The 23454-nt window shown below is 49.2% G+C and overlaps 1 protein-coding gene across 4 annotated transcripts in view; it reads left to right on the forward strand.

The window, feature by feature from the left end:
- Positions 1–23068, forward strand: part of ELFN1 (extracellular leucine rich repeat and fibronectin type III domain containing 1) — a 104372-nt gene extending 81304 nt beyond the window's left edge. For 3 of the 4 annotated variants that reach the window (XM_021539699.2, XM_021539698.3, XM_077786887.1), the window contains one exon: positions 19417–23068. In XM_021539699.2, coding sequence (XP_021395374.2) covers positions 19857–22247 — 2391 coding nt within the window. In that variant the 5' untranslated portion in view covers positions 19417–19856 and the 3' untranslated portion in view covers positions 22248–23068. Of the gene's footprint in view, positions 1–17861; positions 18011–19416 lie in introns of all 4 variants that reach the window. The other variant, XM_031506179.2, reaches the window with a different exon arrangement.
- Positions 23069–23454: the final 386 nt, after the last annotated feature.

The following is a 23454-nucleotide window of genomic DNA, read 5'->3' on the forward strand; positions in this document are numbered from 1 at the left end:
CTTCCTTACCTCCATGTTCTTGGTGATGTTGGCACTCACAGATTGGTTTAGAGTAGAAAAGTACCATTTAATATAGGTAATAGGCATTGGGGAAAAAATGTAAACATTTAACACGTAATGTCCCATATAAAAGAGAGCAGCAGCCCTGGGCGGGGAGAGAAGAAGCAGTCGGGGTCAGAGAGGATGTCAGGGTGTGTGTGTGCCTCTGCCTGAGCTGTGAGCAAACCACAGCAGCCCCAGAAGAAAATCTTTTAGATAACTTGCAATAAACAACCATGAGACTGGACAACAAGAGACTGCTGAGCCTTTCTTAGGAAGCTTGGGTTGGAGGAGAAGTTTTTTCACCACATGAAGCCACCCCTGACCTAGGGTGGTCTTTGGCACAAGCTCAGCAGGCACATTCTAGCTGGTGCTGGAGGTGTCTCCAAATCGCTGGTCCCCACCTCCAGCCCAGGTGCTGGTGCTCAGCTCCAGCAGGCCACTGATGGTTGTTGCTGATGCATGTCCTGGGCACACGCTTGCTGCCTTCTCCAGAGGATTTGGGGGTTGACTTTTGAATCCCCTGATGATTCTAAGCATTTGCTGTAATAAATTAATTGCATTTCATAGCCTGGTCACCATCCAGCACTGGCTTTCAGCAGAAGAGACACATCTGTTGGGGCTGCTGGCAAATTTCAAGCATATTTCCACCCACACTCTAAAGGTGGAAATAACATTGGCATTGAAGAACTGGTCTTTGATCCTGCCAGATTTTATGGATGACCAGCTCTTGTTTGAGCTGATGAATGCAGCTGCCACCTTGCCAATTTATGGTATTATTCTTTCTGGGCACCTCCACTGGCACATTCGTTATGGCCATTGGACACTAAGTGACAACTTCCATATTCTTGGCTGTCTGAGGGAAGCTGGAGTTAGGAGATACTGGTGTTCTCATTAGGTCTCTGCTGTGTACTGAGCTATTAGCCTGCTCTTGCTAAGCAGCTCTGGACTGTCTTTCAGGCTTTGCTTGTACATGAAATGAGCTGTCAATTCAAAAACCCTTGGCTGTATTTCATAGCCTGGCTGTCACTTAGGCACCTCATAACAGTGAGGACATCAGAAGCAGGCACTCTCCAAGGTATGAGAAAATGGTCGACTTTCGGCACTTTTATATTTTTCTCTTGAGCCTAAAATGAATTTTTCCTTGAAGGAATCTTGGTTCACCTGGGACACGATCCAACTGCAGAACCCAGTGCTACATTGGCATGGCAGCTTGGCCATCCTCTGTAATCCATCTTCTCTTTCCAGCTCCAGCTCTTGAATGAGGAGAACCTGAGAAAAAGGCAGGCTGTGGAGGGGGTACTCATCTCCTGAGCAAGACCTGCTTGGGACAGCACTGCCCCACCAACATCAACAAGCAAGGAGTGCTGCCATTGTGGACAGAAGGCTGTGCCACAGGCACAGCTAAGGATTCACAGGCTTGGCTGCAGGGGCTATGTTAAAATGACTCCAGGTCCCAGTTTGCTGCTGTTGTAGCGTGGGAAGGAATTGGCACCATGTTCCCCATGGCAGGGCTTGCCTATACCTGGGGGGAACTGGAGAGATATTTTAATAATCGAAGTATTAGTTGCATCCCCAGTCCCCTTCTTGAGACTGATTCTAAGCAGTGAGGCTGAAAATTAATTGCTTACAGGGCTTTAATTTTTTTCATTACTTCTTAATTTTTCTTCTTTTTAGTTTTTGAATCTCATCTCACCTGTATTAAACTTTAAATCAATAGAATATGGGATATACAGCAGGGATTCTGCCAGCTCTCTTCTGCTCTCCTCCACTTCAGTCTGCAGTCCCTGTGGGTCAGCAACATTTGCTGCACACAGCCAAAAGCCTGTGGAGAAAACAAAGCTGGGAAGAGTCTATTTTCTTCTGCTTTGTTTCCAATCCTGCCCAGGAACAGAATAAACTCAAACAGGCACTGTTTCAATCAAGTTTGCTTCTGCTGAGTCAGCTCCACTTAAAACTTGGCCTTTCCAAAAACCTGCAGTTCTCAGAAACCCCGGCCAAGATTCTATGGGTAAATATAAAATGAGGCAGGTTTTTAAAATAAAGGATTGCTCTTGGAACCCAGGGGTAATAATAATTCCTCAGGAGAACGCAGAATCTCTTAATCAGTAGCCCCGAGGTGCATGCTCAGCAGCACAGGGGAGGTGCTACTGGGTGGAAGTGGCTGGAGCTGCTCTGGACACCGTGGTGGATCCCCCATCCTGGCCATTGGCACAGTGGCTGCTCAGAGTGGGCACAGCTGGGTTGGAAGGTGCCCTGTTTTTGTTTTCTTTTTGTCTGTCTGGTAGCAACAATCCTTCGAGCTGGCTGAGAAACGTCTCCAGGCAAGTCTGTGCACTCAGAACTGGTGATTCAACCGCACCCGAGTGCCTGGAGGAGAGAGATTGGTTTCATTGTTGTTTTCAGCAAGGACGTTATCAAACAGGTTTCATTTGGATGGTGTCATTTCAGCTTGACTGTGTGGCGTGGCTGGGATGCTCCGCTTCGTTTGTGTTACAATCGAGTGACTGAAAGAGATGAGAGGGGAAAAGGAAAATCAATTTTGAAGTATTTCTTCACGGCAAGAAAAATAACCCAAAACATTGACTTGTGCCCCTAGTCTGCTACCAAATCAAGTTTTGCCATCTTGAATCTTCTCACAAGCCAAAATGTCTGGGGTTTGTCCAGCCAGCTGAAGTGATTGCTGCAGGATGATCTCACTTTGGACAATCCAGGAGCTCCGGACTCAGCTGATGGCACCACAGGGGCATGGAGAGGGTGCAGCCCTGCCCCAGGACAGCCCCCTCTCCCCATGGATGTTTGCCTGTTCCCAAACAGCATTCATGTTTGTAGAGACAGAGCCCCTCCACCTCCCAGGTAACCACTGCCTTGCTCCAGGAGCCTTTTTTGTCCCCAAGCCTAACCTGATTTCTCTTGCTGTAATTTAAGCTGATTATTTCTTGTCCTGTCCACCATGGACATAAAGAACAGATTATTCTCTTCCCCTTAGCAGCAGCCTTTTAAACACTTGAAAACTGTTATCACATCTCTTCTTCCATCATCTCTTTTAGGCAAAATAACCCAGTTCTTTCAATCTTTCTTTGTAGGTCATGTCTCGTAGACCTCTGATCATCCTGTTTGCTCTGTGCTGCCTACAGCAGCGCCACCTCCTTTTTGATATGAGCTGCCAATAACCAGAATCTGCTCCAGTGTAGACCTCGCCAGTCCTGGACAGATCAGAAAAATGATTTTGTGAGACTCCTAGGCCACGCTGCAGCTCTTACATCCCAGGGCTCTGTCTGCCTCTTGATGCGACATGGATACTTCATGTTCAGCTTGTGACCCATGATAATTTGTAGACCTTTTTCTGGGGAGCTATTGCTTGTGGGCTTGGTGTTTCCCATGAGATTTTGAGGTAAATGGCAAAAGGCAAGAATGAAGCATCTTGAATGAATGTTGTTTTCTCTTGTATTTGTCAGTCTCTTGCAGGTCCTGATTTTGGTGCGTTCATGCATTCAAAGCACACTTTTGGTCAGACTTTTGACCAGGCTGTGTGATACCTGGCTTAGATGTAACTCTGTCCATGCTGAAGAAGCTTTATTGATGATCCTTCCAGTTGCTGATTCCCATTACCTCGTAATCTCTAGTGTTTTCTCTCTTTTGTTCATGTCCTTTCACTGTCTAAAACATGCTTATGTTTAGCACTCATTAATCAGCATTTTATGCAAAAGAGATGAGATTTTCAATTTTCTGCAGCCAACAGAGCATTGAAAAGCCTGTCTCCATCCCTCAGGAGCTGTTTTTAGAGTGAGCTGAGCCTTTTCCCATGACTTGACTGTTTTCCTTAGAAGCTGGAGGTTTCTGTGCAAAGGACAGTTGAAAGCTGGTCCCTGGAGCTCAAACCTGAAGGGACTCAGGGCAAGGACTCCAGATGATTGCAGGAGAAGTCTTTCCACCACCCAGCCACAGTCAGTCTCCAATGAGTATTTAAATCATTTATGCCATGTGGAAAAGCCCATGCCCAGAGATGGGGCAGCACTGGTGCTGTGGCTCAGTGAGGCAAGGGGTGATGGAGCCCCTCATGCTGCAGGTGATTCTGGGCCAGGGCCAACCTGTCAGCAGACCTGCCTGTCCTCCTCCCCAGGAGCTCATCCAGCATCAGCTTTGTTCAGTTCTGGAAATCCCAGTCATGCCAAAGGTCCCACGGGGAGGGAAATGCAGGTCACTGCTGGGACAGACATTCCAGGCAGGGGAGCCGTGCCAAGGTACTTGGGTTCTGATAGTAATTAATGTGGACATTGCTGGTAATGGCAGAGCTGGTGCTTCAAGTAAGTGCACAGAGGCAGGAAATGAACCCCATCAATTTTTAAGGTGTCAGCTGTTTCACGGGGCAGCTGCAGAGATGGGAACGACTGGACCTCGTTTCTTGGGCAGGTCCTGCCCACAGCTGGCAGCTGGATGCAAACACACTCCTCCCGTGCCATGGGGTGGGCCTGGGAAGCTGGAAATGGTCCCAGTTCAGTGAGTGTGTTAGCAAGACTGTGGATATTCAAGCATTCAGCCAGAAGGTGTGTTTACAGGGTGATGATTTAGATGAGAGACTGTCTGTTGCTGTCTGCAGCTATTCAGTCCATGCTTCCAATGGGTCCCAATTCAGCAAAGCATGTTTGACTGCAGGTGAGGGCATTTCCACACCAAATCCTTCTCTTGCAGTGGACAAACCCCTTTTTGTCCAGGACCTGAGGGGTATTTGGGAAACCACCCTGTTCCCACTGAAACCCAGGTGTCTCTTGTCCCCAGTTCCACAGGATCGGTACAGAGATTGTCGCAGAGTGGGTGTTTTTATGAACTGGCTGCTCTCTCCCTTCTCAGTTCTAATTAAGTTGTATATTTTGGAAGTAAAAATGTCCTTTTTGATGATATTGGTCAGGAAAGCTCTCCAGCATCTCCAGTAAAGGGCAGGGAAGAGGCAAATGATCAAAGGCAGGCTGTAATGAGGTATCAGAGGCAAACCCAAGGTCAGTGGGGGCAAAAGGGCCATTGTCACACTGGCTGGTGGTGCTCAGCTGGTTCCCTGCTCCTGCACACTCCCATTCCCATCACTGTAGCTGAGGATTTGGGTCTGAAGTCTCTAAACACACTCTGGTGTGGAGAGACAGTCCCTGCCATGTGGGCAACAGGCTTTAAATGCACACGGTGGAGAGGAGGGATGCTCCCCTCACTTCAGGGATGGGACAGACACATGGCAAGACCAACTCCCTTCTCCCCACAGGGGTAAGAGTATCCAGTCACTCTGGAAGAGCTGGAAGCACTGCAGGAGTCATCTGCAGGGAAGAGACACTGTCTTGGCAGCAGGCAGAGATCTGGGGCACTGATGAGAGGAAATCTAGGGCATCAAAGAGCAGAGAACGGGATAATCAAGGAGAAGAGATCTGGGGCATGGAGGAGCAGAGATGTAGGTAACCAAGGAGCAAAGATCTGGGGCATCAAAGAACAGAGATGTGGATAACCAAGGAGCAGTGATCTAGGGCAGGGAGGAGAAGGGGTCTAGGTAATCAAGGGTAACAATCTGAGGCATCAAGTGGGGTTGCTTCAAGGAGAGGGGATCTGAGGCACTGAGGAGGGCTGTGCAAGAAGGTGGAGACAGGGCTAATGTCCAGCCCTGACCAGCATTTCATAATCCAGGGTGGAGGGGAACAAACTTCTACAAGAAACACTCTGCAGCACAGTAAGCTCCCAGGGCTGTCCAGGAGAGCTGAGCATCAGCTGCAGTCCCAGGCTCCTCCAAGGAGGAACCCTGGAGTTGTTTCAGCCAGCAGGAGGGAGCCTGCCTCCCCATCAGCAGGCAGCAGCAAACATGATCTGTCTGAAAAATAGAGCCACGTTAACAGTTATTGATCTATAACTTTTAACCAATTTCTTTTTTACAATATTGGATTGCATGCTAATATTAGCTTTTTATGGTCGGCACTAGGCAAACTCCACTCCATCAGCGAAAAACAGCTCCTGTGGGCCAATCTGCACCTCCCATTGAGCTGAATGATAGAGGACTGGAACAATATTTTTTGACAGATCAGTTCCTGTTCAGGGTAGCGGTGGCCATTATGCAAATCAAGCTATAAGAAGTTTAAAAGTCTGGAACCATTATATTTCTTTATTTCATTAACATCAATGCAAGCCAGGCAAGTTAATTCAACAGAGTGATCCCATTTCAGGGCTTGCACAAAATGGTCCCCCCATCATTTAACAGAACTGGTGATTTCCTCTACAGGTGCTCCCAGCAGCTGTACTGGGGCACTGAGGCATTTTTTGCATCATGCAGCTGGGAGAGGGGTGGGTGGCAAATGTCTGTGAGCAGATAAGAGCACAGGAATCCTCTGCCTGAGCTGGCAGGTGGCTGGGAGGGCCCTGCTCCTGGCAGCAGGCAGACATCCAGGGGGATGGGGGACAATAGGGGATCCATTACAAGGGCCTGATTTCCCACTGGTCCTTGGGGATCTGCTCCCACCGTGGAGCACCTGCACAAAATCTCTTTTGTGATTTCCCCACCCCTAATTCTCTGTGTGGGCCATGAGAAGCTGCTTGGGCAGAGCTGCCCTGAAGTCACAGAGTGCACAGAGCCCTAAGCACTTAGGATCCAGGTTTACAGGGCAAGGCAGCACGAGAGCACGGTGTTAAGCCCATTTCCTCCAGCCCTTGGTGCTGGACACACGTTTTCCCAGCACAACAGCAATATGAGGAGCTAAGCATTGATGTAATACAGGTATGGTGCTATAAAGAGCAGAGATTTGTGCTCCAGCCCATGCTGTGACACACAGGTGGTGACCACCCTCCTCTTCCTCCATCATTTCAGCACCACCACAGACAGACCTTCACAGCCATCCCCATCCTCCCACAGCCCCCTCACCTCCACCCCTCCAGGGCACAGGGGCATCCACTAAAACAGCTTTGCAGAAGAGCACCCACCCCACTTCGTGGCCCCCTTCAGCTGAGGGTATCAGCATCTCTTTACAATTAGAAAATTAATACACAATGCAAGGAGATTATAAGGTCCTGGGCTCAGCCCTCGCACTGGTGTTCTGAGGAAGGGAGTGGGTGATTCCTGGTCACCCACAAAAGCCAGCAGCCCTGTGAGAAGCTGATTCTTCACCACACCCTCTTCCTGCCATGGAACTCCCACACCAGACACAGCCACGTGCACACTCACACTTACTGATTTGCATAAATCTGGAAAATAAAGATCACAGCCTGCCACACTAATGGATCCCAGCACTACAATAGCACCATTATAAATGGCAATGTCTTGGAGAATTACTGCTAAAGACTCTACCTTTTAGTGTTGAAACTTTTAATTGATTTTAAAATACACAATCAATCACAGTTAATCAAGGAATCATGAAGAAGCTATCGTACACAAATAGGCAAAGACAGCATTTAAACTACAATTAATGACCACTTAAACAATGGGGGGAATGAAAATAGGATTATTTATTAGTGTTTATGGACAGTAATGGATAAAGTAATGAAGCAGCAGCACGGTGGTGTGTTAGAAGCCAAAGCTGGTGATACTTAACACCAAGTGGCCACAAGTGACTTCAGTGGATGGGTCAATGACACAGTTTAGAGAAATCTTTTCCAAGGAAGAGATGCCTTTCCCCCCTCCTCTAAACATTACCATGGCCCTGCAGCTGCTGGTGGAGGTCATCCATCCTGAAGGAAGGATGGAAAAAGTAATTCCTGGCTTCTCACCACAAACCCCATCTCTGTCCTAGGGCCAGTCAAACCTGTCAGGTACAGCTTTGCTCTGCCAGGGGATCCTGTAGCCCCCCAACAAAAGCATCTCTGGGCTGCCTTCAGCCAAATGCCCATCTATCACCTGCCAGGGAGCTGTTTAGTGCAGCTAGACAACTCTGGCCTTAGTATTAGGGGGAGAGGTTAAAAACCCAGCTGAGTGCCTTGTTCCATCCTTGGAGAGCCAATTCTTTGTGTCTCAGGGTGGCAAGGAGCCTGACAGGCCAGAGAAGGGCGAGCAAAGCAAGGGCTGGGGGTTATTTAAGCCTGAGTCAAGGACAGTGAGCTTGGGCAGGGCAAAGGAGGTCAATTCCATGGAGGCATCTTGAGGCCCCTGAGGACTGTCCTTGTCCACAGCTCCAGGTGGTCTGTCCAGGATTTAGTACAAAAGACTATTTGGTCTAAGCTGGCTTTATTCCCACCCACGTAGCCAGAGCCTTGCAAGCCCAGAGCCAGGTGCTGCTGAGGCCCACACTGACACAATCCCCCCTGGGCTGCCTGCAGACCCAGTTTGCTCTTTGCTGTGCTGGACCAGGACCTTTCTGTGCCCCCAAGCAATGCCTGCTGTCCCCAGGGACAGTGAGAGGCACAGGGGTGTGGCATTCACGCTGGGAGCAGCCTTTGCCTTCTGCCTGTGCAGTTTGCAGCTTTGCAACCACAGCTATCTAGTTCTCTAAATTAATAAGCAGCACCCAGATCCCCACTCCTTCCTGCCTGGCACATGGAGGCAGTGAAGCAACAACATCCTGGTAAGGAGGAGGGAAGAGTCCAGAGGAAAGTTTGTCCTGTTGCACCATTCCCTGGAAGGCCAGTGCCACCTGAGTCCAAAAGACACCACCAGCACAATCCACGCGCTGGTGTCCCTGCACCAGGTGGGGACTGTCCCTCCTTCCCTCCTGGGGCAGGGGTGTGGGGGTATTTTTGTGCTCAGATCTTTCTGTAGTGAGATGGAAATCTCATGCTTGAAGGAAGCTGCTTTTAGCACTGGACTTAAACTGCTATTAGTCATCTCAGATCTCTGAAAGGGAGCTGACAGCAGGTCAGCCCCCATAACCACATCTTCCCAGGGGCTTTGGTGGGGGCTGAGGATGCTGCAGCCCCTCTCTTCCAGCCCTGCCTGCCAGCAGCCTCCCTTCCCACAGTGCTTGTGCTCGCTCGCATGGATCAATGTCTTCCTCTCCTCCACTGTCTCTTTTATTGCCTTGCAAGTTGGCCCCAGGATGTTTTATCACACCACAGCACATAATACAAATGAAAAACAAAGGGGGAAAGTTTGAATCATTTTTTTAATATATTCATCCCTGTGCTGGGGAACAATGATCCGTCTGATTAAATCCGTATGCCAGAGTTTATTAAACCAGGTTGGCCTCTCGCTTTTCTCTCTCCTTTAGGCAGGGACAGGCTCATTAAAATGAGCATACTCTGCTCCCTCCCCAGTGCAGTCCTGCTTCACACAGTCCCTGTGCTGCTGCTATCTCAGAGACATCACCAGGAGCTGATGAACAGGGCTCTGCAGCTCGGTTTTGCCTGGCAGCAGCCGAGCTGTGGCTTTTTGGCAAAGGGCAGGAGATGCCTTCAGCCTCACAGATGATGGCAACACACATCCAAGGAAAGGCTCCTTCAAATTGGAGGGAGGTGGAGGGGCAAGGCCTGGCTACCTCTCTAGCCCTGCCCCAGCACCTGATAGGTCATTTAGCTCCTCCTGGGTTCTGTTTCCCATCTGTAAAATGGGTTTCACGGGCACTGCTTCCCCATTAGGATAATTAATGGCTGTAAAGCACTTTGGATCCTGCACTAAGAATAAACTCATCAGCAATGACTAAGTGACAAAGGTCATCTAAGACACTCTCTCCCTGGGACCAGGTGCCTGTGTAGGCTCCTAAATCTGCCAGGCTGCTGTGCCTGCAGCTCCAACTCCCCTTGGCTACCTCAGGAGGGTGCCTAGCCCACCCAGTCACCCTCACCAGGAGGCATTTCCAGCAGTATTTGTATTTGCTGCAGCTCCTCTTCTTCCTCAGGAGCCCTTCAGAGGCAACCTAAGTCTGTACCACCCTGGCAATAACAGTGGCTTAGGCCCTGTAATCCCTCCTTTACTTGACTTTGGGTTATTTTGAGCAGGAGATTAAAGGCGATTATCTGCATCACCTGAGATGCTGCACTTTCTATCTCTACCCCCTTTCCTCCATCCCCAGGAGCTCACCCAGGCCCAGGGAACTAAATCCCTCCCTCCTTCCCATCTCTTCTGCCACACTTTTGTCTTGGGACAGCTGTCTGTCTGCAGGGTGCTGCCCTGTGGTGGTCCAGCATCAGCCTTGCTTCCTAGATCCAGCATCTCACCTGGCTACCCATGTGTGCTGCCTGCTGAGCCAAGTGCAGAGATGCTCCACAGGAGGGGAAGACAAGGAGGCACCCCAGCACACTGCAGCACTCACTGGGATTAATTCTGTGGGCTTCTTGAGGAGGAGGTGGTAGCAGAGAGGATAAAGTCAGTCCTCCTTTGGGCACTAGAAGCTTGGCAGGGTTCAACATCACACATTTACTACCACAGCTGGAGGGTGGAGAATGTTTGTTTGTTTGGGAAATCCCACACTATTGAAAAAAAAATATCCAAGTAACACAGGAAAAGCACTGAAAAATGTGTGTTGCATTGTTTCATGCCCAAGGAGGAATCCCCATCACCTGGCAGCATCCAGCCATGGGCAGGGAGCTCCTTCCATGTTCTGGGGACCACGTGCTGCTCTCCAGCTCACTCTAGCTTGGATTTAGCAAAGCACTGAGTGCTGAATTCCTCCTGAACCCTTGCTGAAATCAGCAGCTTTATTAAATGAAGGTGTAAACAGGCAGAGCTACGAGCAGTGACCAGAAATGTTAATTTACCTTCTTTATGACTGAGAGGTGCTCAAACATCCCAGTGGGGATTAGCAGGTACCTAGAAGCAATTGTTCCCCTGGGAAGCCAACTCCCACACATGGCATCACACCAGCGTGTGTGACCTGTGCACACATTCATGGCAAGCCTGCACCTTCACGGGCTGTTTTTCCTCATTTCAGACTACACCAGCCTAGAATCCATCTGCCACCCTGGAAATTAATAGCAATCATTAAACAAAAAGAGCTGGCAAAAAGAAGCCTGAGGTGAAAAGCAGCTATTTCTGCCAGAAAAAAAATTAAAACTATTTAGACATACAGAAAGTCATTTATTACTGTGAAGTCCTCCCTCCACCTGGGGTTTAAATCTCATTACAGTTTGTCCAAAACAGATGTTACCCTTTAGCAGCAGATTATTAACAATAAACTGCAATCCTCCAAAGAGGGTAGGTGTTTTGGGTTCACTTGCTTTTTCAGCTTGGGTAACCTCCACAGGAAATGTTTGGGAAAAGGACAGGCAATCCAAACACTGGCACAGCTCCCTGCTTCTGTTGTCTTGGACTCCAAAGTTTCTTTCCACTCTCCATATCTTCTGGACAAGCAGGGAAACACAGAGGCCCAGGGAGTGGCCACAGACCTGGCTGAGGGACAGCCAGGATGCTGTGCAAGGGCTCTGTGTGCTGCACACTAATGCACCAGCAGCTCCTACTGCTGCTTCTCCACCATCAGTTTGGCATGTGCCCAGACAAAACCAGTTTCTTTTGTAGTCTAGCATGTGCACAGCCCATTTTTTATGAGCTTCTCTGCATCTGGCCACACACTTTTAGGTAGAAGGCTTTTTGGTTGAGCTTTGGGCATACTGGCACTATAAAGGAACCTCAGTGGTTCCTCATCCCTGTAGCTGAGTATCCTCTGTGGGCAAAGGTGGGTTTTGCTTGTTCCCACCAGTGCATGGGCATGGTCCAGTGGGAAATCAGGTAGTCTTGAGAAAAACACTGTCTGGCACCATGTTAACCAGCCAAGCCCACAGTGGGGTATCTGTGCTCTGTTCAGATTTAGCATAATAAAGATACCTGCTCAGGAGTCTAGGAGCCTTTTAATCATGCTGTAAAACATAATCAAATGAGACATTAATATCAGCTCCAAAAACATGTGGCCATCTCCCTGACCATCTCAGGTAGCAGGAAGCACATTCCCAGTGTTCTCCAGAGACACTGCTAAATAGATGTTCACACAGTGCCTCCCAGCACACCTGGGAAGGCAGTGAGAACCAGCTATTTTGGGACTGTTGATGCCAAAGCCAGTACCAGCATCTCAGGGCTGCCTCAGAAAACTCTTTTTGCTATCAGTACAATTTTTTCTGCACCCCGAGGGAAGCATCAAGGGCTCTCCTGGGCTATGTATGTCTGCGAGTACTTATTGCTGAAGAGAATTTTCCCCCAGCACAGCACACCTCAGGCCTTCAGGCTTTACAGTTTATACCCAATGCCTTCATGGAGCCCTGAGGGGCCCAAGGAGAGCCCCAAGAAAGCAGAGTGCTCACCTGCCTACAGGTGCAGGTATTCTTGGGATGAATCTGTTGCACATCCTTTCGCTTTGTGTCAAAGGCATGATGCAGGGGCTGTGCTGGTGGGAAGAAAAGGCTGTAATTCATGGCAGAAATTAAGCCATTAAAGAGCAGCTGAGGTGAATAAATGCACACAGCCATCGTGTGGACTCTGCCCTCTGCCAGAGGGTGCAGTCTCTGCTGTCTCACATCCCTGTGCCTCCTCATGTGTTAATCTTCACCAGCCCTTCATCCTCTCACTTCCACCCCAGACCCAGCTGGAGCACAGACCTGCAACATCCAGGCCACCACCGCCAGGCTGGGACCACTGACCCACCTCTCAAATATCCAAATAAATGGATATTTGTTTGTAGCCAGGCTATCTGACCCATGAGGAGTGTCCTATAATTAGCACGTATTTCCACTCTGAAACAACACAGCCTGGTAAAATTCTGTAGAAACACAGCATCTGTTTGGGTTAAGAGAGCAGGGTTGGAAATGTTGATGAGGACATGAGTTGACCTAGGGAAGGGTCTCCTCCAAGAGAGGACCAGTGTGAGCTGCTCCAGCAGAGCCACCTGCAGGAGCAGGGCTGTGATGGGTGAGCTGTATGTGGAAGGTGGTCATGCTTGGTTTCCTCTGCAATGCTGTTATCCTGAATAAACATTAGATTGGTTTTGGAGGGCTGCCCAGATGATCATTAACCTTCTCCTGGCCCATGACAAGAAGCCAGCCTGCAGCACTGAGCTAAAATTAGGCTTGTAGGGCACTGGGGCTTGCAGATGCAGCAATATCTGGGCAGAAACCCCCTTCAGAAAGTGGATAGCCAGAGGGTCCAGCCTTAAGCTGGGCTTCTCAGCTCCAGGAGGCCATTAAAATCACAAGATAACCTGGACTAGAAGAGACATCTGAAAGTCTCCGACCAGAAAATCAGGACCAGCTTCCAAGGTGAGTGACTCAGTGAGAGGTTAGCAGAGGTATTTGCTGACAGCACAGACATAACAATTCCTGTGTGCAGGACACATGCTGATAGGAGGGTGAATTCTGTTCTGCCTACCCAGAGATCCATGAAGTCCTTCATGAGCTGTGTGTTTTCTTCTCCATCTCTCAACACTCAGCTTTACAGCCTGTCTAGAAGCTGTGATGTTGCACTGGCCAGAGACCCCTTCACAGGGGAAGGGCAGGACAGAGGGGGAAGTGTTCTCCTGCAAATGCAGCCATAAAAATATCAGAGCAAAAACGATACTTGCACCTCTAAAAATAATTTCTAACAGCGCACCATTTCACAGATCCATCACCAGATTTTCCCCTGTGTAAAAGTGGGTTTTCCCATCTGGGAGGCAAAGGGTTATGCAGGCTTCCTGCAAAAATAAATTAATGAATGAAATCAGTAAAGCCCTTTTCCAAACAGCAGCAAAGATCTGATTGTCACTGCTGAGGAGCACCAGCAGCTCCACTGCCCAGCGTGGGGCTGGCTCCCTCCATTGCACTGGTGCTGGAAAAACATCCTTTGGTGTTCAGCACTATTTACAGGGGAAAACAGGACTCTTGCTTCCACACCAGACCTCTGCTTTTCCCCAGCCTACCATCAGCATAACCATCCCATAATGAAGCTGTGATTCAGACTGATTATTTCTAAGGAAAAATCCCATCAAGAAAGTACCAGAGAGGCTTTCTCCCATGGAAACACATCTTTCTTATTGCTAGAGTAGTACCTGATCACAGCTCTTACTTCTCTACATTCCCTAAAATGTTTTGCCTCTTCACCTTCCCCTAACTCTGTCCCTCTCATCACATTTCTCAGCTCCTTGAGGGCTCAAGTGCACTGTCAGGAGCTGGAGCTGATGTTCCACTGCTGCTCGTGCTGATGTTTTGGAAGGCTGGTTTAATGCACAGGTGCCCCAGCTGGGCTTAAGAGGTTGCTCACCAAGAAAATCATTTATGCATTTATTTAAACTCAGCAGAGGCTTCTGCTCAGCAGCCCACAGCAGCATGAGATAGGGCTGTCATCTCAACAGACCCTGGAAACCAAGCAGCATGAGATGGATATAAATGATTTCAGACTGCAGCTGAGTAACAGCAGAATAGTCTTATTTTCTGAAATCCCAACAGTTTGTCTTGAAAATGTTGTCATTTAAAACCAGAATTTATCTTACCATATAAAATAGGTTCTTACAAATGTTTGTGCAAAGAGGTTTGTTTGGCCATTCCCAGGCTGCAGCTCTGGCCTCCTCCTGGCTTCTGGAGGCACAGTGGCTTTGAACTAGGGTTCCCCTCAGGCACTACTGCACCCAAGTTTACTGCTAAATTAAATGGGATTGAATATCAGCTTCCAGTAAAGATCATAACTCTTTCAATCAAGGTTAAAATAGGAATAAGCCAAGGAGAGATTTGCCCCAACACCATAAAGAGCCCAAGAGTGTTGACATACTGATGGTATTAATATCCCTGTATAAAGACCAAGCATGTAGTTTCCCTTTGTTTCTCCCAGTGTCTCCCAGAAAAGTTATCTCTTTGCCATCCCTCCCACCTGGATACTTGTGATAGAGTCTGTGACCTCCCAGAGTCCCAGGAAAAGCTGTCCTGGATGCAATGCTGAGCACTTCTCTCTCAGCTTCCCCTTCACCTCTCTGCTTTGTTCCTTCTTAATCTCTCCTCAAACCTCAGTGGAATATATATATCTTCTCCCTTGCCTGTTTTTCTTAAATAATAAATAAGAGGAGAGAGAGTAGAATTGACTGGAGAACTCTTAACACTGTGAGGTGTTTGGGAATAAGGTTGGGATGCACAAAATGCTGCCTAAACCCTGTCATTGAAAGGTATTGGGACCAGGATGTCTGGATATAAAATGAACTTGAATTTTACAGGCCTGAGTGTTTTTATTATCCAGGGAGGCTTTGATTCTGACCAACAGCACCCAGCAGGAGTCATGGAACAAAGACCAGGAGTATGAATGAGGGAAAAACCTGCCTGGAAGCCTCCTTTCCCCACCTGACATACAGACATTAGCTATTTACAGGTGATTTCATCACTATAAAAGGTTTCATCTGCCATCTTGGAGCTGCCTCTCCAGATTATCTTACACATAATGAAGAACCAAAGTTCACTTTAAGATCTGGTTTCTGTTAGCTAAATTTTCTCTCCCCTTCAGTTCGGGTGACCAAACACTCATGTTTGTAATGTACCACTTCCATTTTCCTCTGGCTCTCTTTGAAGTGGGGATAATTTTTTGATAAAACAGCCCAAGCTGCTGTGAAAGAGGACCTAGGAGATGCTGGAGATGGAGCAGCTAGGGAAAAGGAAGTTGTGGAGATGCAGAAATGCCAAGGAGAGGAGCCCTGCTGTGTGTATACACACGCACACGCATGCGTAATCTTGTGTTCCCTCAGTAAATGTAATCCACAGTTTGAAATAACTCATTCAGTAGAATAACAAAATTAGGAACTGAGTGCCAGCTCTCTTCCCAACCCCCACAGATGCTTTGTTTGCTTCCTTGCAGCTGCTGCTCTGGTTTAATTTTCCAAGATGCCATTAGTTGGGAAATGGAAGCAAAAAACTTCCCAGCCAGCTTGCACTTGTTTTTGAAGCTCCAGCTTTTCCTTTTATTTTCCAGCTTCCTTGCTATGGGTTTTCAGCCAGGATAAGGATGCTACTGCTCTTCAGGACACAAAAACCCAACATCATCTCAGCTGGTCAAACCATTCTGCCTGCTGAGAGCAGAAGGAAAGGGAATTACAGCAGTGTCTGCAGGGCCCAGGAAACTGTGCAGGAATGGTGCAGGAATTCCCTGGGTGGCTACCATGTCATGGATGTGGCCTGTTGTCACTGTCACCATGGTGCCACACTTCAGGATATTCTGACTGAGATTAGACCCATCATTCCAAAACATTTCTATTGTTATTCCACACTCTCTTCATTGCCACCTTTTGCTTTATTCTCCAGCAGCAAAAAAAAAACCAACAAAACTTTCCTGGTTGTTTTTCATGTAAGAGTTTTGCTGGTTTATTCCCAGGTTTTCTCAGCTCTGTGGGGGTTCAGAGGACTGGAAAAAGTGATGTGCAATTGCGTTACCAGGAGAATAAACTCAGGACAGCTGGGCAAAGGTGAATCAGGCAGGCAGGAGAGTTAAACCACAGAACCTTGTGGGATGCTTGATGCTGGTGTTGCTTGGGCACACCCCCACACCACCACGGGCTGGGATGGATGCTCTCAGAAGCCAGCAAGATGAGCAATTATGCCTTTTGTGCAAAGCAACAAGACCCACTTCTCCACTCACCAGTCATGTCCTGAGAATCTAATAAAAAGGGAGATTAGCCCCTCTTTCCGCTCTCACATCTCCTTAATGCTGTCATTTTATTCACACTTTGTAAAGCAAATAAACCAGCAAATTGCTTGCTTTAATGAGCTGAAATTAAACTCAGGCTGCTGATAAAATGCCATTTCTCCTTTCTGTTGTTGGGCTGATAGGCAATGTATGGGAAATAAGAGAAAACATACAGTGGGACACTTACTAAACGTGTTTGAGTCATTTCCTGCTGCTCTTCTTCATCCTCACACCTCCAATTAGATGGGGGAAGCACAAAGATGCTGTAGGGGAAGGCTACAGGGGATCAGCCTGGCAAGATCTGTGGGGAGTCTGTCTCTGCTCCTTGCTCATGAATGGTCCCACTCCACTAATGCCCTCTGCCCACAGCCTTTCCCCAGGGAGCAGTGACAAGAACATTCCTCTGCAAGGAAAAGGCTGGTCTGGCTCTGCAGAGCCTTCCCAAACACAAGTTTGCCCAGACAGGGTGGTTGGGTCACAATGGGAGACAGGGGGGACTGAACAAATGCTTGCTGAAGAGAATATGCCAAGTGCATCCCTTCCTGCTGCCTGTGCTCGGCTTGGCAGGGCTTCCCTTGCCTGCAGGAACCCTCAAGTCCATGGAGAAGGACTGGGAGATGCTGGAATCAATGCCACCCCCAAGGGACAACTGGAGCAAGCCATTGCTATGGCTCTGCAGGCCAGGAATGCCTCATCCCACACACTTAGGGGCAATACACATCCCCACAGCATGCAGGAGGAGCTGGGCACCAGGCTGCTCCCTGTGGCAGAGGAGAGCTGGCACACCTAGAGGGAAAGTCTCCACCTGCAACACAATGGATGTGCTGGGATTTTCACCCCAACAAGAGGAGCTCAGGGCACTTTGCTTCAGTCTCCCACCACCCCATGAAGTGCTATCATTATCTCACAGTACCAGAGAGGAGGCTGGAGAGCAGAGAGGTTAATTGAGTTGTCTAACACCGGAGGGATGCAGCAGCAGCCGTGTTTCAGTCTGGCACTGCAGCCTGTGGGGGTGGCAAGGGGGGCACTCACCTGCAATCTGCCAGGGAGCACAGTCCCACTTCCCTTCCTCGCTGGCTCCGAGGACTCAGCCATGTTCAAATGGACTTCCAGGTGCTGGCAGAGCATCTCAGGGAAGTGACAGCACACGGAGGAAAAGGTGGCTGGAAAGTCTCATGTGCAGAGAGCTGATGTGAGAGAAGGTCTCATCATTCATGTAGTGGAAACATAACTGTCACCATGGAACAGACTCATTGTTCACAATCCAACCAAATAAACTGTTTTACTGCTTATTAATAGTGGCCTGTTTTCCAAGGTATAAACTGAATGGTGGACAGGGGTCTCTGCAGTGAAATATGCTCTCCTTCCCTGCCTGGTATTGTGGCTGGAAAAGACCCTGTTTCTTTGGGACAAGGGTCAGAGTATACATCTGCCTCTAAACAATCAGCTCCACACAATTTTCAGGTATGTAGCACCAAGAACAGTCCAGCCTGGGCACTGTAAAATGGTCTGGAAAACTGTTTCTGGGTTTATAATTTTTTTCAGATTTAATGAAAGAACATTTGAATGTAAGATGTGGCCCTATATCCTTCACAACTTCCCAAGAAACCTGCAGTTCTAACCAGCTGTTTCCAAGGAGTATTGGTGCTGTCTTTCCTGGCTTCTATAGTATGCCCTTGGCCAAGGGAGACAAACAGTGTTTCTGTTCCCAAAAAAGTTCAAAGAAGGATTTTTCTAGATAGGCCATGATGATTTCTGTCCATTTGTGGGCAACTCCATCTCTGCTACAACATCTCACTGCATCCATGCTACCAGCCAAAAGTTCTGTTTGGCAGTAGAGATATCCAGAGATGATGTTTTCAATATCTTGTGGAAAAGCATGACCCAGGAGATGCTGGTGGTCATGCATTTCCCACCTCTCCACTTTTGCCTTCCTGTTTCCCTAAGAAATCACAAAAAGAAGTAAGAGCTATCCATGGAAATTTATGCTTAGTAAAAAATTTAGGGGGAAAAATGAAAATGTGAGCAAGAAATTAGTTTCTCTGTGTGAGTGTGGCTGCTGGAAGTCTCACAGGTTTGTTTCTAGTGAAGGCTTTTCCTAGTCTTCAAACAGCTGCTTCTGGCTGGGGAGGGAAAGTCTTGTCCCATCCTCTGCAAATGCTCTTGTTATGCCACTGAATGTTTGCTGGTTTTCCACACCTCTGCATCATTTCACCTGGGAGGGAGAGCCTTGGAGAAAGGCAACAAGCCCCCAGCAGGGACAAGGACACTGGGTGGTTCACAATCACACCAGTGGGTTTTGCAAAGGTTCCCAGAAACAGGACAAGCATTTGATGTTGGGCTGTATCCCGAATGCCACATGGCAGTGCAGGCAGAGAGACACAGTGTCCTCGACCAGCACCCCTTGTGTGGGCACTGCTGCTGCGCACACCAGCACATGAGACAGTCAGGATTCCCCTCAGCAAAACGCTGCAGCATCAAATCTACATCAGAGCGAGTTGTCTAGACTTCAGCTGCTCTCAGCGGAGAGGAACAGACACTTCTGGGGCATCACTCCTCTCCTCCTCAGGTAGACACCTAAATAGGTCAGACAAACGGTGTGCTGGATGTGTGTTGGTCTCTCGACTGCCAAAAAAGTGACGCTGGACAAGGGCTCAGAGGATGACCTCTGTGGTCAGTGACTTCCTCTCCTTGTGCTGCCAAACAGTGCAGGTGGCAGCCAAATAAGCCAAAGGCTCCTTGAAAGCTGGTTGCCAGAATGGGAAGGTGCATGCCTAACTAATAGGGGAGTTGGATGGATCTCCAGCACCTCTGAGTGCTGACTGTCTTTCCTTTGTGCTTAATTTGTGCTTGTGTTTTGTTTTGAGCAGGTGAGCCGGGGGACTGAGAGGGGACAGCTGAACACACGGAGGCACAGGGAGATGGGGACCAGCGCCACGATGTGCAGCAAAAAGAAAACAAGGAGAAGTACTATAAAAAATGAGAGGAAGGCTTTTCTCTAAGCCTGAACAACTCCTCTGCACAGGCGCTTAACTTCATGACTCCCTCCTCGAGATGCCAGAGGCCTGGTGATGCGGGACCAGCCTCAACCACCAAGGCCCTGGTAGCAGCCCCTGGCTGCTGGCTGCCGCGTACCGTGGGCACCGAGGTCTGCTTTCTCCACGGACGCTTCCCTCCCGTCTCTGAGCCATGAGGAGAAGGGAGAGGCAAGCAAAGCTTCCAAAGGAGCACTAGCCCACACCTTGCTGGCCCCTGTCCTGTTCCCCGCTTCCAGCAGACCAGGAGCCCCTTCTCCGTGCTGCCCTTCCAGATGGCAGGTCGCCGGTGGGCCGCGACGTCAGCCCTCTGTGTGTGCGTGGCGGCCGTGTCTCTCCTGCACGCCGGCGGGGTGCGGGCAGACTGCTGGCTCATTGAGGGGGACAAGGGCTTCGTCTGGTTGGCCATCTGCAGCCAAAACCAGCCCCCCTACGAGTCCATCCCCCAGCAGATCAACAGCACCATCGTGGACTTGCGGCTGAACGACAACAAGATCAAGAGCGTGCAGTACGCCTCGCTCAGCCGCTTCGGCAACCTGACATACCTCAACCTGACGAAGAACGAGATCTCCTACATCGAGGACGGTGCCTTTTCAGGACAGTTCAACCTCCAGGTGCTGCAGCTGGGTTACAACCGACTGAGGAACCTCACCGAGGGCATCCTCCGGGGCCTGGGGAAGCTGGAGTACCTCTATCTCCAGGCCAACCTCATCGAGACTGTCACCCCCAATGCCTTCTGGGAGTGCCCCAACATAGTGAACATTGACCTGTCCATGAACAGGATCCAGAGACTGGACAGCAACACTTTTCGGGGCCTAAACAAGCTCTCTGTCTGTGAACTCTACAGTAACCCCTTCTACTGCTCCTGCGAGCTCCTCGGCTTCCTGCAATGGCTGGAGGCTTTCACCAACATGACACGCACCTACGACCGGATGCAGTGCGACTCCCCACCCGACTACATGGGCTACTACTTGTTAGGCCAAGGCCGGACTGGCTACCGCAATGCTCTGAGCATGCTCTCGTCCCTTTGCACTGGTGGCTCCTACACTGTGATCCCTCGTTTTATCCCTCCCAGGTACCAGGTGACCACGGTGCCCTCCGAAAGCCCCTGCTCCGAGGAGGAATGCTCCTCCGGCGACGGCACGACGCCGCAGTTCTCCCTGTTCACGCCCATCGGTGAGACGGAGGTGCGCCCCAACATCCAGGTGAAGCACCTCAACCACAACTCGGCCGTCCTCACCGTGCAGATTCCCTACCCCTTCAGCAAGATGTACATCCTCTCCCAGTTTGAAAACGGCTTCTCCTCCATGATCACCAAGCTCAGGAAGAAGGAGGAGAACATCACCGTGAGCAACCTAGTAGCACAAAGAGATTACACCTACTGTGTAGTCTCTGTTCACCAGTACTCCAAGTACAACCACACCTGTGTCACCATCACCCCCACCAGACCCAACCGCAAGGAGCCGGTGCCCACCCCTTCCACTGCCACCCATTATATCATGACAATCCTGGGCTGTCTCTTTGGCATGGTGATTGTCCTGGGCGTGGTGTATTACTGCCTCCGGAAGAGGCGCCAGCAGGAGGAGAAGCACAAAAAGGCTGCCGGCAGCATGAAGAAAACCATCATCGAGCTGAAGTATGGGCCAGAAATGGAGACCACCAGCATCACCCAGCTGTCCCAGGGGCAGATACTGGGTGGGGAGACAGTGACCCGCATCCCCTACCTACCTTCTGCTGGCGAGGTGGAGCAGTACAAGCTGATTGAGAGCAGCGAGACCCCTAAGGCCACCAAGGGCAACTACATGGAGGTGAGGACGGGTGAGCAGCCTGAGAGGAGAGACTGTGAGCTGTCCCTGCCGCCAGACACGCAGGGCTCTGTGGCTGAGATCTCCACCATTGCCAAGGAGGTGGACAAGGTGAACCAGATCATCAACAACTGCATCGATGCCTTGAAATCCGAGTCCACCTCCTTCCAAGGGGTGAAGTCGGGGGCAGTCTCCACGGTGGAGCCTCAGCTGGTGCTCTTGTCAGAGCAGATCCCCAGCAAGCACGGATTCCTTTCCCCCGTCTACAAGGAAAGCTACAACCACCCTCTCCAGCGACACCACAGCATGGAGGCGGCCCCCAAACGCTCCAGCACCTCTTCCAGTGGCTCCATACGGAGCCCCAGGTCCTACCGCTCCGAGGGATCGGGCCACAAATCCGAAGCCAAATACATTGAGAAGACATCCCCCACCACCGACACCATCCTCACTGTGACACCGGCCGCGGCCATCCTGCGGGCAGAGGCGGAGAAGATCCGCCAGTACAGCGAGCACCGGCACTCGTACCCCAGCTCGCACCCAGGGGAGCAGCACGACAGCATGGGCGGGCGGAAACCCTCCATCCTGGAGCCTCTGACCCGTCCTCGCCCCAGAGACCTGGCCTACTCCCAGCTCTCGCCCCAGTACCACAACCTGAGCTACACCTCCAGCCCAGAGTACACCTGCAAACCATCGCACAGCATCTGGGAGCGCTTCAAACTCAACCGCAAGCGGCACAAAGACGAGGAGGAGTACATGGCAGCCGGCCATGCCCTACGCAAAAAGGTCCAGTTTGCCAAAGACGAGGATCTTCACGACATCTTAGACTACTGGAAGGGCGTGTCTGCCCAGCAAAAGTCCTGAGTCCTCACACAACTCGTGACTTAACACACTAACTGGACCAAAAGAAATCCGCAGCAGCTATTTTTATTCAGACTGTCTTTGAAACAAAATAAAATTAAAAAAAAAAAAAAGAGAATCAATAAAAAATTAAAAGAGAGAACAAATAATGAAAAATCTATAAATATTCTATATAATATATACAGTGAGATATTAAAATGTCCTCACGTTGGTGAGAAGTGCACCAAATTTGAACACAAACTTTGCAAACAAACAAACTGTGGAGTGGGGGAAAAAAAAAAGTTTTGTTTAATTTTGATTTTTTAAAAAAAATATAAGAAAAAAGAAAAAATTGAATATAAAATGAAAATGAAAGAGCGGGCAGAGAGCTGAGGTCTGGCATTTTCCAATATTGCATTGCATGAGTCCCTATTCCGTGATTTTGTGGATTCTTTGTGAACAGTTTGTGTTCTTCCTTCCTTCCCTTCCAAAATCAACAGCGACAAAAACAGCAACAAAAACCAAAAAGAGACCAGAAGGAGCTCCATCTTTTGGGCTGTTTTTGCAAACGGAGTCTTCCAGTTTAGACTTTTACCCGGTTGAAGGCCCGTTCACATTTTCACTCACTAAGAGGTTTTACCACACATTGCATTGTAAACCGAAGTCATTAATTGTACAGAGAAAATTTCTATATTTGCAATGTTTGCTGTATAATGAGAAAGAGAGAGGAGAAAAAAAAACAATACTACATCTACTAAAAATATATATATATATCTATATTCACCTGTTTGTACCAGGTTTTAATCATGGATTTTAGAGAAAGAGATGGAGTTTTATTTGAAGAACTTTTTTGTTGGTTGGTTGGTTGATGGAATATGTTTTGGTGGGGGGGACTGTTTGGATTTCTAAGTGTTTTGTTTTGATTTCTTCCACCAATTGTCTGTGTCCAAGTTCTCATCCCTTCCAAGCGCATTGAAGAAAAAAGGCTCATACCCAGGAAAATAGAATCCCTCACCTTATTCCAGGTGGGAGACCATCACCACCAGGAACTGGGAAGGGGATGAGAAGTGAAGGGCTCTTGGCTGAGCAGGTGCCACCATGCAGTGGAATTTCTCCTGCAAATTGGTCTCTGCGCCTAAACTCTGTCTGGGCAGTGGTGGCCCTTGGGACCAGCCAGTGAGGGGTGGATTATCCCCCCACTTTCAGGATGGGGAGGCAGTGATGAGTTAGA

This window comes from Lonchura striata, chromosome 16 (genome assembly GCF_046129695.1).
Source record: "Lonchura striata isolate bLonStr1 chromosome 16, bLonStr1.mat, whole genome shotgun sequence".
Taxonomy (NCBI): Eukaryota; Metazoa; Chordata; class Aves; order Passeriformes; family Estrildidae; genus Lonchura; species Lonchura striata.